General features: G+C 45.2%; 1 protein-coding gene across 1 annotated transcript; it reads right to left on the reverse strand.

Annotated features, from left to right (window-relative positions):
* Positions 1–11,989: 11,989 nt before the first annotated feature.
* On the reverse strand, positions 11,990–13,629 carry LOC107118566 (putative nuclease HARBI1). Its single transcript, XM_015420930.1, has 2 exons — positions 13,066–13,629; positions 11,990–12,712 (listed from the first exon to the last, which is right to left on the reverse strand). Exons 1-2 carry the CDS (start codon positions 13,627–13,629, stop codon positions 11,990–11,992), a joined length of 1,287 nt encoding a protein of 428 aa, XP_015276416.1.
* Between the last annotated feature and the right edge of the window lie 2,537 nt (positions 13,630–16,166).

Below are 16,166 nucleotides of genomic sequence, written 5' to 3' on the forward strand. Positions count from 1 at the left end.
ACCAGTTACCATTCTGGACCTTGCTTCATACCTTTCTTTTTTGTATCAACTCTTCCTCACTAGTAAGTAAAGGTAAAGGTTCCCTTGCTTGAAAGCCAGTCGAATCCGACTCTAGGGTTGCGGTGCTCATCTCCGTTTCAAAGCCGAAGAGCCAGCGCTGTCCAAAGACGTTTCCGTGGTCATGTGGCTGGCATGACTAAACACTAATAGGTTTCTTTAAAACAAATCCAGCAGGATTCTCTCCACACTTGTCTGGCTGGTGCAAATTAAAAAGGCTGCATCCTCTCTTTGTTGCACCAAGTGGTTTTGAAAGGACACATAATGTTTGTCATCTTTCCAACAATATTCTTATTTTGCGTTGGGAAGAATGTTATTTCCCCATAAAAGGTTGGTACCAGTTAACGAAAGCTTTGCATCTGCAGGTCTTTCTGGAAAAGTATCTACTCACTGCGGACATGCAGTTGAATTTTTCAAGGCTCTTCTTGGTGAGATGCTGATTCCAGTGGTGCCTGCAAAAATGTTATCCCTTCTTTTTTCTGGTTTGCCTTTTAATAAGAGCTTCTACTTACGACACTTCAGCACTGAAATCCTTTCTTGCAATGTGCTGTAGCAGCAAGGCTGCAAATTCTAAGTGACATGAATAATTAAACATTCTACCAAGCATCTGATTGTCTGTCATTTTGCCAGGCTTCTGGGAAAGGTAAGGAAAGCAGTCTATTCTAAGGGTGCATGAGGATCATTTTATGCAGATTAATCACCTTTTATTGAACATTAACAAGCCTGTGATAGTTACAATAAAATAATAGTGGTCTAAAAATGCTAATTTTGCCTTACTCATATTCATTTTGGATGGGGCTCATGGAAGGCTGTAATTCAGTGGCAGATAGGGATGCCAGCCTCCAGGTGGGACCTGGGGATCCCCCCAGAATTACAGGTCATCTCCAAACTACAGAGATCAGTTCCCTAGAGAATATGGATGCTTTGGCGAGTGGGCTCTATGGCATTGTATCCCACTAGGCTCCACTCCCAAATCTCCAGGAGTTTCCCAACCTGGAGCTTGCAGCCCTACACACACCCCCGCAGGTGGCCAGGGGGGGGATCTGGCAACCCTAGTGGTAGAGTATCTAATTTTCTGTGCAGGTTCAGTTCCCAGCATCCCCCATTAAAGTAGGTGCTGGGAAAGACCTTTCTGTGCCTGAGATCCTGGTCTGACTTGTTATAAGGTAGATGCCTATGGTCAAATACATGCTCATGTTAGTGACTTTGTGAGAGATTATAAACAAGGGGTTGAGGTAGGTTGTTACTGTGGTTCAACATTTATGAAAGAGCATGATCTTATGTATGAGCTCTAAGGAAACTTGTAAATCACCTGTGGATGAAAAATGGCAGGAGGAGAAGGAAGAAATGCTTGGAAATGCAAAATCTGAGAGCAAAGAAATGTCCGTAATATACCAAGCATACCAATATTTTCTATGGTTAAGTTTCCTTTGGACAAGACTGCCAGGAATCTTATGGTATCTTTGTAATAGCTGCTTTATTTACCAATATACAAGCAAAGGCTTATTGGAAACAAGTAGGTACTCTGTCAACAGGCGAGAAATCCATTGGTGCTGTGTCAGAGCCCCAGAAAGCACCTCTGGCATCACCCACAAGACTGCAGTCTCCATTATTTTAAACTGCAAATTCATACCAGACTGTTTCTCTGCACCTCCCTCTAGCTCTGGAAGGTGGGGCTGCCACATTTCCAAGTGGGGCTTCAAAGAAATGAAAGAAATGGGTGAAAACTAGCTATTTCCTCCACCTCATTACTATAGAAAATTCTGTAACCAAGTCCAAATGCGTATGTGTACTTTAGTGCCTATGAATTAATAGCATCAGAATTGCATGAGCTGAATAAGAATGCTTATGTTTAAGTGCAGAACACTTTTCTAAAATAAGTACCTTATGTAAAAAAGGCTAGTTTTATGATGTTTCTGCAGGCAGTATGAATGGCATATGAAATGGAAAGATTAATTATGAATGCCTTGACTAAACAGTTCACAATATTCTCCAACCTTAATAGCCTGCAATCATCCTTGGTGATCACTGTCACCCTTGAGTGAGCTTGAAAAATACCCACTGTGTGTATGGCATGGTGATTATTGGAGGGTTATTAGTAACTTAAAATGATCTTTAAAGTGAACTGGCATCCAAAACAACAATAGCATTTGTGAAGGTTGCTCATCAGGTTGTCCAGCTGTGCCTTATATTTTGTGACCACCACCCCTCTTCATTGGAGAGAGATACCAGGAAGGAAGGAAGCTCTTGAGTATGCTGACCTCTGTCTGATCAGCACCACACTCTTTGGTTTCACTGCTGGCTCCTTCAAGCATCCCTCCTGGCAGGGGTCTTGTTGTAGAAAAAGAGCTGCCGGAGCTCATTAGCATAACTCATTAGCATAACTTATTTGCATATGCCACGCCCCCTGACATCACCGGAAGTGACAGAAGGCCACACCCCCCTGACATCACCGGAAGTGTGTCAGAAGGCCCGGCTACTTACCCTCCTGCTTCATCCTCATTCCCAAACGGAATGAGGATCGAAGCAGAGGGCGGGGTAAAGAAGGGGGCGGGGCTTCACCACGTGACTGCCCCGCCCCCTAGAGGTTCTCTTCCGGAGCTCCGTACCTGAGAGCTCCCCCCCGACTAGAGCCCTGCCTCCTGGGATTCCCCCCCCCCCATGGAACCATGAGAGTGAGGTTCAGGAGCTTCTGTGAAACTGACAATATACTCTTGGGCATTTTCTCATGTAGTGCTGGGTGAGAAGCCATGCCTCATGTGCTGCAAGGCAACTTGTGCTGCATTGCCTTTGAAGTGGTGGAATTATGCAACTATAATAACATGTGGGCGGGGTTCTCATCAATTCGGAAACAGTGCCTTGTGCGGAATTTTGCAGCAGGAGGTGCTGCCCATTTGTAGATACCTGGATAGGCCTTTGCTATTGCTCAGAAACCTCTGGGGTATTGTTTCTTTGCAAGGTGGGGTGTGTGCTGGGAGAGAAGCTTGAGGACAGCAAAAATGGCAAAGGAGATGAAGCTGCTGAATGGGATGAGTTAAAATGCATTCAGGCGTCCCGCTCAGCAGTGTGCCCTCCCTTGCCATTGCTTCTGCCCTCAAGCTTCCCTCCTAGCAGATGTGCATGCCTCTTAGTGCTAAATGAGATGATGTCCAGCCTGGGGAGCCAGGTCCCTCAAAGACAGTAGAATCCCATTCCCCATGGCTAAAGAGGATATGGCCCCAAGTTGGCAGAATTTGGACAACGTTGGCTGAATTTATCTTCTTTAAATTCCTTGCTGTTCTCACAACTCTAATCATTAATGGAGGACTTTCTTTAGATCTCTAATCTGCACATTGCTTGCCCTGAGATAAGAAAAGGAAACACAGGCCTAACTTCTAAAAAGAATTTTCCAGGATTCAAACATGACAAGGCAGAGAGTTATCTAGTGGAAAAAAAAAACTCCTGATAAAACCTGGGGTAGGGGGGTGGGTGGGAAGAGGAAACCCCTATGCTAGAGTGATCATAACTGGGCTGATAGGTCAGTGAGATTTGAATGGGGGGGGGGGCTGCCAGTCTCAGCTAATTTATTTTTAACCAGCAATTTTTCTATTTTTAAACCAAGCCCCCTTTCTTTAAATAAAAGCTGTCACATCCCAAATTTTAAAAAAATCATTTGAAAAATCAGTAGGTGTGATATACTAGTGCTCCAGGTAAGGATGATGCATCAAAAGGGTCTACCCTCATGGTGGTCAGGGAGGAATGTCACGTACTGTTAAATCCCAAGCCATATTAAAATCCTTTTGCAGTAGCAAAATCCATTGAAGTGATATCAGCCAATCATTTATGTCCATTAACAAACAAGGGAAAATCAGCCAGCATCCCCAATACCATCACAGCTTTTCTGTATTTCTGTAGACTGTGAGAGAATCCAAGGGCAGCTACAAAGGAGTTTAGGAATTCAGAATTTACAGTTTAGCACATAAATATTTGTTATATAAAGGTTCCAACAATAACTATCTTGCTGAAATAAAAATCAAATATGAAAAGTTTTATATCAATTGGAAGCTTTAGCTTCCAAATATTTTAATACAAATTGAAGGTGAGTCTCTGTCTTAAGAGTTATGTGTGTACCCAAACTGTACATTTATATCTTAAAATCATGATGATAAATCCAACCCCAAATCTGAAGAGTTTCTTCTTTGAAATATGGATTATGTATATTATACTATTCATATATATTCAGGTGGGGTAACCATGTTAGTATGAAGCAGCAGAACAAGGTTTGAGTCCAGTGGCACCTTTCAGACCAACAAAGTTTTATTCAAGGTATGAGCTTTCGTGTGCAAGCACACTTCTTATATATATTATACACACTGTATCTAAAGAAGTGTGCTTGCACACGAAAGCTTATGCTTTGAATAAAACTTTGTTGATCTGGACTCAAACTTTGTTATTCAAATATATGTTACAGTGTTCTGCTTACCCCTCTGTTCTGGGTAAATGTGTCCACTGATGATTTTGATAAGTTTCTTAGGTTATACCCATGGAGTACTAGTGTGGTGTAAGGGCTAGAGTATTGTACAAGGACCTGGGAAATGCGGGGTCACCATTCTGAGAATAAAATCTTGTCTTAAAGATGCTCCTGGATTCAAACTTTGTTCTGCTGATTCAGACCAACATGGCTACCATTCTGACATGAAACTGACTAGGTAAACGTGGGCAAGTTACTCTGCCACTCAGTCTAACCTATTTCACAGGGCTGATGTGACAGTAAAATAGGAGACCTATGTATGACACTCTGAGTCCCTTGGAGGAAGGGTGAGATACCAATTTAATAAGTAAGTAAATAGGCACCTGGAGTGCAATCCTAAGCAAATTCAACTCAAGTCTACTCAGTGGGGCTTAGTTCCAGGAAAGTGTCTATGGTTCATTCCCTAGTATGTGATCCCCCCAGATACTATTTAAGACAATAGCAACTAATCTTTGCTTTTATGCTGTTATCTAAAAAGCAGGTTTAACATTGTATTTCTCTTTCAGCTGTGGGTAGACTAGGAACTTTATGCATCCTCTTTAAACAATATAAGTTATAAGTGTGGTGGGCTGGCACTCAAGCTTTCCTTGTAATGTATAATAATTGCTCTTCTGTCTAGATTCCTCATTCATTGTTATTTTTAAAAAGTTTTCATATAATACTTTTTAAAAAAAGAGAACTTACCTTTGGTGATCAGGAATAGCAAGCAGAGTTTGCTGCCTGATGAGAACCACTTGCGGAGTCACACACTGAAAAACCGATGGAAGCTTGTATCATAAGACTTAGTTGAACATAAACACAGAACACACCTCAGGAGCACCTTCCTGTCCAACACATGTACTGTTGGGTCCAATTTTTTAGTACTGCTCCTGTTCTTAGAGCTGATATTTGCACATTGCTTGTGCTGAGATAAGAAGAGGAAACAAAGGGCTAGATTTTAAACAAGAGAATATTACAAATGGAGATGAAACCAACCAACCAAATTTGTGCTGTACAATGAAATGAGTTTGCCAGTGGAAAAATGCAGACACTTATTGTTAAGTTCCAGTGAGAACAAAATAAACTAGCAATGAACCTACACAAGCATAAATGCTTAGAAGAGAGTTTCTAATTGACATGATCAACATAGCACAAGGTTCATTTTCTTCAGGACAGTAGGGGTGGGTCTATAGAGACAGTGTACAAATATCTTATCCTTACTAGTCATCTGTTTGCCTTGGAAAGACGTATGTGATTTGCCTGTCTTGGAGGTATTATGCATTTATATCTTTTTGTGTTTAAGAAGAATATGCAACCCTTGCTTGAATGCTGCTCATGGAAAGGTTAGAAGAAATATGTTTCCTTTGTAGAAAAGCACTATCCAGTTCCAGTGAAATAATCTGCATCCTTTGTGTGACTCTTGGAATGATTGCCCTTGGTTGCACACATATCAAGACATTTCATAAATGGATTCTGCCTTCTTCCAGAGGAACCGAGGGAAGGAACTCTCTGGCTCCAGCCCTTCCATGTGAGCTTGGTGAACAAACGCCTTTGGGAGTGGTTCTGTTATTTTTCAGAGGAAAAAGGACTGAGGTACCTCTCTGGCTATATGATAGCCATCCATTCCCCCAGGGCTGTTAAGAGTAGCATTGTTAGTGATAATACATTTTCCCCATTTTTGTAAAATCATAGAGTTGGAAGGGGCCATACAGACCATCTAGTCCAACCCCCTGCCCAATGCAGGACCAGCCTAAAGCATCTCTGACAAATATTCGTCCAGCCTCTTCTTGAAAACTGTCAGTGAAGCTGATTCCACCTTTGAACCAATCTGACCGTGAAAAGGTTTTTCCTAATATCCAGCCTTTTTGCATGTAATTTAAATCTGTTGCTTTGGGTCCTATCCTCTGCTGCCAACTGGAACAGCTCCTTGCCCTCCTCCAAGGCTGTGGTCATACGGATGTTTAGTGCGGGACTCGCAGCTGATTTCTCCCGCAGTAAAGTTTCCTGTCTACATAATTTCCCGGACTCGCAGCTGATTTCTCCCGCAGTAAAGTTTCCTGTCTACATAGGCAAACCTGCTTCCCGGCCCGAAGCCGGCAGACTCCCGCGGTTTCTGCTCTTTCATCCGCGTTTTTCTGACCCCCGTTGAAATGGGGGTTTTCTCGATGTCTCGCGGATTGTATTCGCTTTTTGCTAATTTGGACGGGAATCCGCCGCGATTGCGAGTGCGCTCCCCCCATTTTTAATTTTTTTTTCCGGTTTTAGTTATGCGCATGTGCAAATGGGCGCTCGCTTATATTTCAATATTTGTTGTTCGTATGTATGCCCAAGTGCACAAGCGCAAGCTTAACCATGTTCTCACTATGGTCCCCCTATGAAAAGTCGTCGGTCTCATGTAGAGCATAGTTTTTTACTAGTGCATGCAGTTGTGCTGCAGAAAAGTAGTCCCACTCTCCGCCAGCTGTTGTGTAGTTCCGGCTACTGGAGTCATTACGGCTAGCCTTCTCACTTCCTGTTCCAAAGCATTCCCGAGAAGTAACCAAAATATGGCGGGAGTCAGAGGTGTCTCTTGGAAGAGAGAGGAAATATTGGATCTGCTGGCATTGTGGGGAGAGCGGAGGGTCCAGGAATCAATCAGGCAATCACACCGCACGATGGATACCTATAAAGAAATTGCGCGGGGGATGGCGGCGAGGGGTCATTGTCGTTCAGTCACTGAGTGCCGAAACAAGACCAAGGCACTCCGTGCTGACTACAGGCGAGTTCTCCTCCACAACAACACCTCCGGCAACCACAGGATCACTTGTCTTTACTATAACGAACTGCACAATATCTTGAACGGCGACCCCAGTGTGAAGCCCCAGCGTGTTGCTGACAGCTTCGCTCTGCCGGACAACCCCCCCCTCCCCGCATGGACATGGAAATGCCAGTTACTTCCACGCCAGCCGAGGGCTCCGAGGAACTCTTCACCATGGTTCTGGAGCCCATTGAGGGAGAGAACACACAGCATGACGAGTTTGCAGCTTCAGGTAAGGTGCCTTTCCCCTGTTTTGTTCAAGCATCCTTGAATGGCATTGGTTTTGTGGTGTGTCTGAATTTTTCTTAGAGCCTTTCTGGTGGAGTGCCCTTGGGGGTGGGTGATATTGCAGTACTCAGCAGGGTTTCTGATTTGTGCATAGGTTCCAACAGTGACCATTGCTGACAGAGGTCTTGATACCGGCCTCTGTGAATCCCGCACGCCCCTGGAGCTGGCCCACTTGTAATGCACAACAGATTGGTAGGACTGGAGATTCTGTCAACACAGGACTGTGAAATCCACTGTCTGCTTATGGGGGTGGTGAATACAAGCTGTGTGACGTTTCCCTTCCTCCCTTTTTTCTACTAGAGTCTGTGGAGGAGGAGTCCCAAATACAGGATACAGACGCAACCAACATTGGCTCTCCCATGGACCATGGTGAGTTCTTCCAAAGTAGGGGCTTAAATGTGCCTGAGTGACGTTGTCACGTCAGTCACTTGGCAGCATCATGAGGTGCACTCAATTAAGCTCGGAATTCTTATCTCAAGCAGGTCCCAGCACATCCATGCTGGATGATGATGACGATGCATCAAACAACGGAGATGGAGACGGAGACACCAATGGTGGGAGCACTTTCAAAGGACGTTCATATGTCATTCTACAACCCTAGTGTTGGGTGGGGGGGGATTAGGAGAAAAACCACCAATCATGATTTCTCCAGAATGTCTGCCGCGGCACTTAGGTTTTACCATTACTTAAAATTTGTGGTTTGTATACATGGGGTGGCTCTTTACTTCTGCTGCTTTCATTTTTCCCGCAGATGTTGACCCTGGGGCCATCATGGCAGATATGACACCAGCAGAACGCCTACGGCTCATTAGATCTAGGAAAAAACGTGTGACTGCGGTGCAGAGGGTTGGGGACCAGTTTCTGAAGGCCGCAGCCCGTGACCAGGAGTCCTCCAGACAGGAACATAGGGAGTTCATGGATGAGTTTTGGGCGTACCGGCTGGAGGAGAAAGAGGCACGGGAAACAAGGGTTGAAATTCTAAGATCAACATTGCAAGTATTAAATGACATAGCCAAGGCCATTATCCAGCCCCCCATTGCGGGTGCTGTTGAGCCCAGTGGGAACATTTCTTTTAGTCAACCTGGTCAAGGAACAGTGGAGGAGGTCCGCCCCGGGAGCACAACAATGGAGACATCCCTGGTTCACCAGCCCAAAAGCCTGGGGGAAGGAAGCATGGCATCCGTTCTCGCCCCCCCAAAAAAAATTCCCTTTAGTCCTTGAAGGTTGATCTATCCCTTAAGATTAAGGCATCTCAGTGAGTTCATGCAAGGAAGGGTTAACTGATGCATGAAACCTAGTGTAATGCTGTTTATCTTCTTTTGTAAACTGTATTGCATTTCATGACACATTGTCAGTTTTGCCAATACAAACCTTGCTACTAATTTTAAACTTTTATACCTAACATGTTTTCTGTGTCCTAGAGTAAACAATCACCCAGGAGCAGCCACGTCAATCCGCGCTTCCTGTCAACAATGCCTTGTCAGAGCAGCGCTACGTTATGAACACAGGCTTTGTATTGTATAAACAAGGGGATTTTATTTTTTAAATAAAGTGCTTTCAACAATATAAACTAGAACTGGAACTGCGAAATTAGAAACTGGAAACTGTGCAGGTATAAATTTACAGGTGGAGATGATAAAACATAACTATGAGGCAGCCGCTTGGTCTTCCTCTGACTCTGTGTCTGGGGCCGCAGAGTGTCCACCCTCCGCAGCCTGTGCATTCGGATTCTGCGCGGCAGCCATGGTCGAACGCAGCCTACGCAGACCCTGGCGCAGCATGGTGATGAGCCGTATCACGTGGTTAACTGTAAGGGGGGATTGAAAAGAGGGATGTTAACATGTTAACATTTGTTGCACCAATGCATCTAACCTGTATAGCGTGCTTGACAAGCCCAGTGTGGGCTAAATGTGCTTGAGCAGAGATGCAAAATTAACACATACTGGCCGAGACACGCAACCATTCTCTACTTACATCGCCTATCCATGGTTTCCGCCAGTTGGGTAACTTGGCTCTGCAGGCCACGACATCCAGAGCAGGGCGGTGCCTCAGCCAACACCTCTCCGCCAGGGCAGGGTGGTGCCTCGGCCAACTGCCCCAAGAGTGCTGCAGGTGCCGCTGGACCTGGGTGACAGAATGACAGCCGTTACACCACTGAAAATCTGTTATCAAATAATGTATGACAGTCAGGGGTTACCATATCCAAGGATGTCTGTTACGCTGCCGGATTTTGAAATGTTTATCAAGTGGGGGGGGGGGGGGGCGCAAACTGTGAATGGTGCAGGTTTACCTAAGTTTAAAAGTCCAATGCATGCTGTTATAAACCATTTCTATATCGCATTAGTTATGAGTGTTGGGTGTTTTAACAAACTACATCCATGGTTCTCATCATGTGGCGTAGGCCTGCTCTGAAAGCACTTGGCCTTGTGGTTTCCCACCAAGAAAATAAACAGTAGCATAACTGACTTGCTCCAAAAGGAATCAAACACCGGTAACGTTTACACAGCTGACAGGTTGTCCATTGATGCTGGATACTCTTTCTGTTGCTTTCGCATTGTTGATGTTGAATCAGTGACACACCAACAATGTCCGTGCAGTCCTAGCCCAGCACCCATTACCAGAGACAATACGTCCCTCATGCGGTAACTTGGCCCCTTGAATCAAAGTATGAAGAAAAAAACCTGCTGAAGTAATTCGGAAAACGGTGCCAACTTCACTCACACTCATCCACTGCACTGTGTTCCCCTGTGTCCTGTGCTGCGGCCTGTTCTTCTCTTGCTGCACTAGGCTCCCCCGGCTCCTCTGGTGCGGCCTGTTCTTCTCTCGCTGCAATGCAGACCACATCGTTATCCTAAGTATCCATTGACTGCAGCATCAGCACGAGACATGGCACAGTTGTATGCAGCTCTGTACTGCCTACCTTGGGATGGTCCCTCTCCCAGATCCTCTGGAGCGGGCGGTGGTGAGGGTGAGGAGGAGTCCCGCAGCACCGCGACTCCAAATGAGTACTGGGATTGTCTCCAAATGAGTACTGGGCATTACACTCCCACCCGCCTGTAGCTCTATTAAGATTTCGTGGAGCCGTTCCGCCTCATTCTCCTGCCAGTAGACACTGAGGCTGGAAGCCATGCTGGGGGAACTTTGTGCAAGTTATCATAACAAATGCATGTGCGCTCGCAATACCAAGCACTTACAATAGGAGGAATGTGTTCCTGAGGGACCATGCCACCTGATGCCTAAAAATGGGGGCGCGCAAAAGTGGCGATAGCAATTACAAATGCTGCTCGCTCATCTTGCTAAAGAGAATATACCGTGTGTCAGATTGTAAGCCTGGGGAAAATAGGCACGGTATTCTTGATCAGTAGAAAAATAGAGCTGTGTTAAAAAAAATTGTTTGGTCGCGATGATCACCACCCCCCTGCTAATTATCGCGTTTAGTTCAGACCCACCGGCAACCTTAGTGAACAGCCTGCTCAACCTCTCCATCCTTCCTAGTTTCGAGCCACTGGCAACCTTACTGAACAGGCTGCTCACCCTCTCCACGCTTCCCATCCGTTTACATTCGCTCAAACGCATGACTGGTTGCAAAGGCATGCGTATGCAATGGATGGGGAGATTTGGCAATGATGGACCATTCATGACTTTGATGCCCAGCCTCTTGCTTACACGCAAAACCCTCCCGCCTCCATAGGTTTAAAGTGGTCCAACTCCCACCATTGCACAACCACAAGTTCACCCAGGGGCTGTGCTGTTGCTACTTGGGTGGTGGTGAATCAAAAGAGAAAAACCCAGATGATCAATGTGAGTGCGAGAAGTCACTAGCACATATGCTGCCACATTTACAGCAACACACCTGTGTCCACCTTCACTAATGAGAGAGTTCGCTAATGTGTTTTGGCCTATCATTTGGCAGCTGCTCTCCAGGGTCTGTGGTGGTGGTCTGTAACATGACCTACCACCTGCATCTTGATATGTGGAAGCCGCAAGAGATTACACCTTGTACCTCTGGCATGCAAGGCGGAAGCTCTGCAACTGCGCAGGCACGGTGAACAGTCACCAGTAAGCTCACCCTGTGTAATGGAACATACAAAACTCACACACCACTCACTACTGTGACTTAAAAATTGGGATAACGTAAGAAGTAGACCAGTTCAACTTTCTATTTTTTATTAAGGATTTTTATTCATTGTCGGTTAGTCAACACCAGCAAAGCTACCCAGACAAATTAAAGCTAAGCAAATCTTTGAACAGAGTGTAACACGCTTTGATGTAACATCCTCTAATAACAAGAGGAAGGAGATCACTACGAAAATAACCACCTATTTCATGCAAAGGGTTGTGGCCCATCTGGGAACTAATCAGCGCGGAGGTCGTTGCCTTAGCATCCACTGTGTTATTGCCCATCTAACAGCCTGTCCCTCCCTCTTGTGCCTCGCATCCGCAACACGTGGAGTCTCGTGCACAACAGGAGTAGCCTCATTTGCGGCCTCGTTAGCAGTGTCAACCAGTGGTGTTGTTAACTCATGGCCACGGTCCTCACAGATGTTGTGCAGAATGGTGCAAGCACAAATGATGGGGACAACATTCTCCTCCTGGATTGGCAACTTCAGTGAAAGGCAATGCCACCTTGCCTTTAGCCGGCCGAAAGCGCGCTCGACGGCGTTGCGTGCTCGACAATATGCCTTGTTGAAGGCCGCCTGCTGACGATTCAGAGCTCCAGTATACGGAGTAATGAGCCACTTCCTAATCGGGTAGGCCGCATCTCCAAGTATCAGTGGAGGGACCTGAATTCCGTCAATCGTAACCGTGGGGTTACCAGGAACAAAAAAAACCCGGTCCATGGCCATGAACAAGTTAGAAGACCTGAACACGTAAGCATCGTGGTTTTTGCCACTATGCCCCACCCTGACGTTGATAAACCGTCCACTATGGTCCATGGTGCCCTGAAGAAGCATGGAGAAAAACCCTTTTCTGTTGATGTATTCCCCGGATTGGTGAACTGGGGCGCGAATCTGAATATGGCAACCATCGATAGCTCCAATGCAGTGGGGAAAGCCCAGTTTTGCAAAGCCATCCATTGCCTACAATGGGGAGAAACAGGAACACATAACATAAATCGTTAAGTGACACGGAGTTTATCTGCACTGACCAAACCCAGCCCACACATTCAAGAACTGCCATCCACCCGCTCATCTCCTCAGTTTTCAACCACATTTAGCTTTTCCCCCCTCAACCATTCAAACATTTGAAGTTGTGACCAAATGGCACCTGAACAAAGACTGTGGGTGCCCAGGCGATGCCTGTGTGTTGAGGATCTACTTGTGTAATGCGGCCTGTTTATTTCAGCAACTGGTAGACAAATGTGGAATGACACAGGTGCCATGTGTCTCCACTGGACAGTCATGCTGTGCTGTGCAAAAATTTTGATACATACCCTTCCATATGGTCCTGGTCGTATGACTGATTCCAAGAGCTCCAGTTCAATGGCCAGACAAACCTCCACAACTATGCCAGCGATTGTGGAACGTGCCAGTCCAAAGTGCTCACCAACCTGCCTGTAACAGTTGGTATTGGCGAGCCACCAAATGGTGATGGCCACCCTCTCCTCCATGGGTATGGGCATCCTCATGTTGGTACCTTGGCGCTCTATCCTTCCACAAAGACAATCCACCAACCAGTGGAAGGTGGCGCGAGTCATCCTGAAATTCTCAAGCCACTTTTCTTCACCCCAGACTCTCAGTACGAAGGAGTCCCACCAATCTGTGGAACGGGGGTAGACCCACCAGCGACGGTAGCCTGAGGTCTCAGCCAGTCGTTGTAGGAGGAACCTCGCGCGTGACTGCGGTACCTGGCGCACCTGCACTCTTTTTCGAAAGCGGCGGTAAAGAAGCCTAACCATCCTCGATCTGGACACTGCGTTTTCTTCTTCCTCATCAATCAAGGTCATCATCATTGTCCGCAAGCTGAACAGTATGAATGTCCACAGCTTGGGGTCCATCGTCTTTACACAGTCCATGGCACACAATGTTTGTGGATGACATGTATCTCGGAGGAAAACGGAAGCTCAGGGTTAAAGTTAGGGAAACGGAAGCTCATTGTGGCATCGCGGAGGGAGATCAAGCCGTAATTCGATAATGCGCATGGATATACAAGCGCATGCGCAAAGGTTTTTTTTAAAAAAACAAAACCGCGACGTCGCGGGGGCGACATGGCTGTCTGAACAATTCTACGCGCAAGTAGAGCGGAATACAGATCGCCCGTGTAACCACCGCAAAGCGGCATAGAGTGAACCGGATTTAAAGTAATACGACATATAATGAACCGGATATAATTAATGCGGGAAAACAACCGCGATAAGAGGTCCGTGTGACCAGACCCCAAATGACAGTCTTTCAAATATTTAAAGAGAGCAATCATGTCCCCCCTCAATCTCCTCTTCTCCAAAGTAAACATTCCCAAGGCCCTTAGCCTTTCCTCATAGGGCTCAGTCTCCAGACCCATGATCATCCTCATCTCTCTCTTTTGCACCCTCTCAATTTTGTCCACATCCTTTTGGAAGTGAGGCCTCCAGAACTGCACACAGTACTCAAGGTGCAGCCTGACCAAGGCAGTATACAGAGGGGCTATGACCTCCTGCGATTTTGAGGCTATGGTCATTTTAATACAGCCTAAGACTGAATTTGCCTTTCTTGCCACCGCATCACACTGACTGCTCATATTCAGTTTACAGTCCACTCTTACCCCAAGATCTCTTTCACATACATTACTCTCCCGAAACGTATCCCCCATCCAGTATTTGTGCTTGACATTTTTGTGGCCCAGATGTAATACTGTGCATTTATCTTTGTTGAATTGCATCCTGTTTGCAACTGCTCACTTCTCCAGAGTATTCAGGTCTTGTTGAATTTTAAATCTATCTTCTTGGGTATTTGTTGCTACTCCCAATTTGTTATCATTATGTTGCCAATACGCTAAAGGCGCTCAGGTTCTTTGACTTATGTGGCTAGCCAATAAACCACACAGTGAAAACAATCTTCCAGGCAGTAAAGGGTAATAAAAAGTATTTATTCGAATAAAGGAACCCCCCTACAGCTTAATTCAGCCTGAGAGTTCAACTAGCAGATGCAAGGAGCAGACTTATATACTCTTTTCTACTCCTGCTCACTTTACATAATCACTGACATCATGTAGACATGTTCAGTTCAGTTCTCTTTGTCTTGTCAGTCATCAATCACATATTTGGCACACAAAATGGTAGCTGGCAGAGTTTCTTACTCCTACAACACAGGTGAAACTCATTAATTCTGATTTATAGTTTTGTTTTCTCCTTTAGCATTACTCCCAGTCTTCTGTTACCTTTCACTGAACTTTTAAAGCTGGGTTCATTCTCAGTATTAAGTTCTCAGCTTCAGTTACCACCATTGTTCTTCTTAACACTTAATTTAGCCATATGAAGTATCTTAAAAGCATTTTGGAAACTTATTTTCAGTTTACAAATACATCAGAATAAAAACACATCCTTACAATGATATTTTAAAGCATTAAACTATTTTACATGAATTCTTTTAGCGTTACAAAATACATCATTAAGCTTTCATAGATGTATTGATCTATAAATTTATTATTCATTTTAGTTCTTCCAGATATTTTACAGAATTATTCTTGGTCATTTTCATAAAATTGCTTGTATTAACATTAAGGGTTTATTCTGCAATAAAGAAGGCCAATTCTATGCTGGGGATTATTAGGAAGGGTATTGTAAACAGATCAGCCAATATCATAATGCCCCTATATAAATCAATGGTGCGACCTCATCTGGAATACTGTGTGCAATTCTGGTCACCACACCTTAAAAAGGATATTATAGCTTTGGTAAAAGTGCAGAAAAGGGCAACTCGAATGATAAAAGGGTTGGAACACTTTCCCTATGAGGAAAGGTTAAGGCGCTTAGGGCTCTTTAGCTTGGAGAAATGACGACTGAGGGGTGACATGATTGAGGTTTATAAGATTATGCATGGGAAAGAGCAGGTAGAGAAAGAGGTACTTTTCTCCCTTTCTCACAATACAAGAACCCGTGGGCACTCCATGAAATTGCTGAGCGGTCGGGTTAGAACGGATAAAAGGAAGTACTTCTTCACCCAAAGAGTGATTAACACTTGGAATTCACTGCCACAGGAAGTGGTGGCAGCTACAAGCATGGACGGCTTCAAAAGGGAATTAGATAAGCATATGGAGCAGAGGTCCATCAGTGGCTATTAGCCACAAGGTATAGATAGGGACTCTGGGGCAAGTGATGCTCTGTCATCTTGGTGCTTTGGGGGGTCAACAGTGGGATGGCTTCTAGTGTCCTGGCCCCACTGGTGGACCTCCTGATGGCACTGGTATTTCTGGCCACTGTGTGATACAGAGTGTTGGACTGGATGGGCCTTTGGCCTGATCCAACATTGGCATATCTTATGTTCTTATGTTCTTAAGGGTATAATTTGTAAAATACATAGCTTGGTTCGGCCTGTAGGAGACACTATTTCACAATTC

Source organism: Gekko japonicus, unplaced genomic scaffold (genome assembly GCF_001447785.1).
Source record: "Gekko japonicus isolate JY-2015 unplaced genomic scaffold, Gekko_japonicus_V1.1 scaffold2802, whole genome shotgun sequence".
Classification (NCBI taxonomy): domain Eukaryota; kingdom Metazoa; phylum Chordata; class Lepidosauria; order Squamata; family Gekkonidae; genus Gekko; species Gekko japonicus.

What these genes read in the sequence shown, in the direction of transcription:
- LOC107118566 (XM_015420930.1), bottom strand. Translation starts at nt 13,629, where the DNA reads ATGGACCCCAAGCTGTGGACATTCATACTGTTCAGCTTGCGGACAATG. An exon ending in GACCAGGACCATATGGAAGG is followed by an intron (nt 12,713 to 13,065) that starts GTATGTATCAAA and finishes TCCCCATTGTAG; the next exon opens with GCAATGGATGGCTTTGCAAA.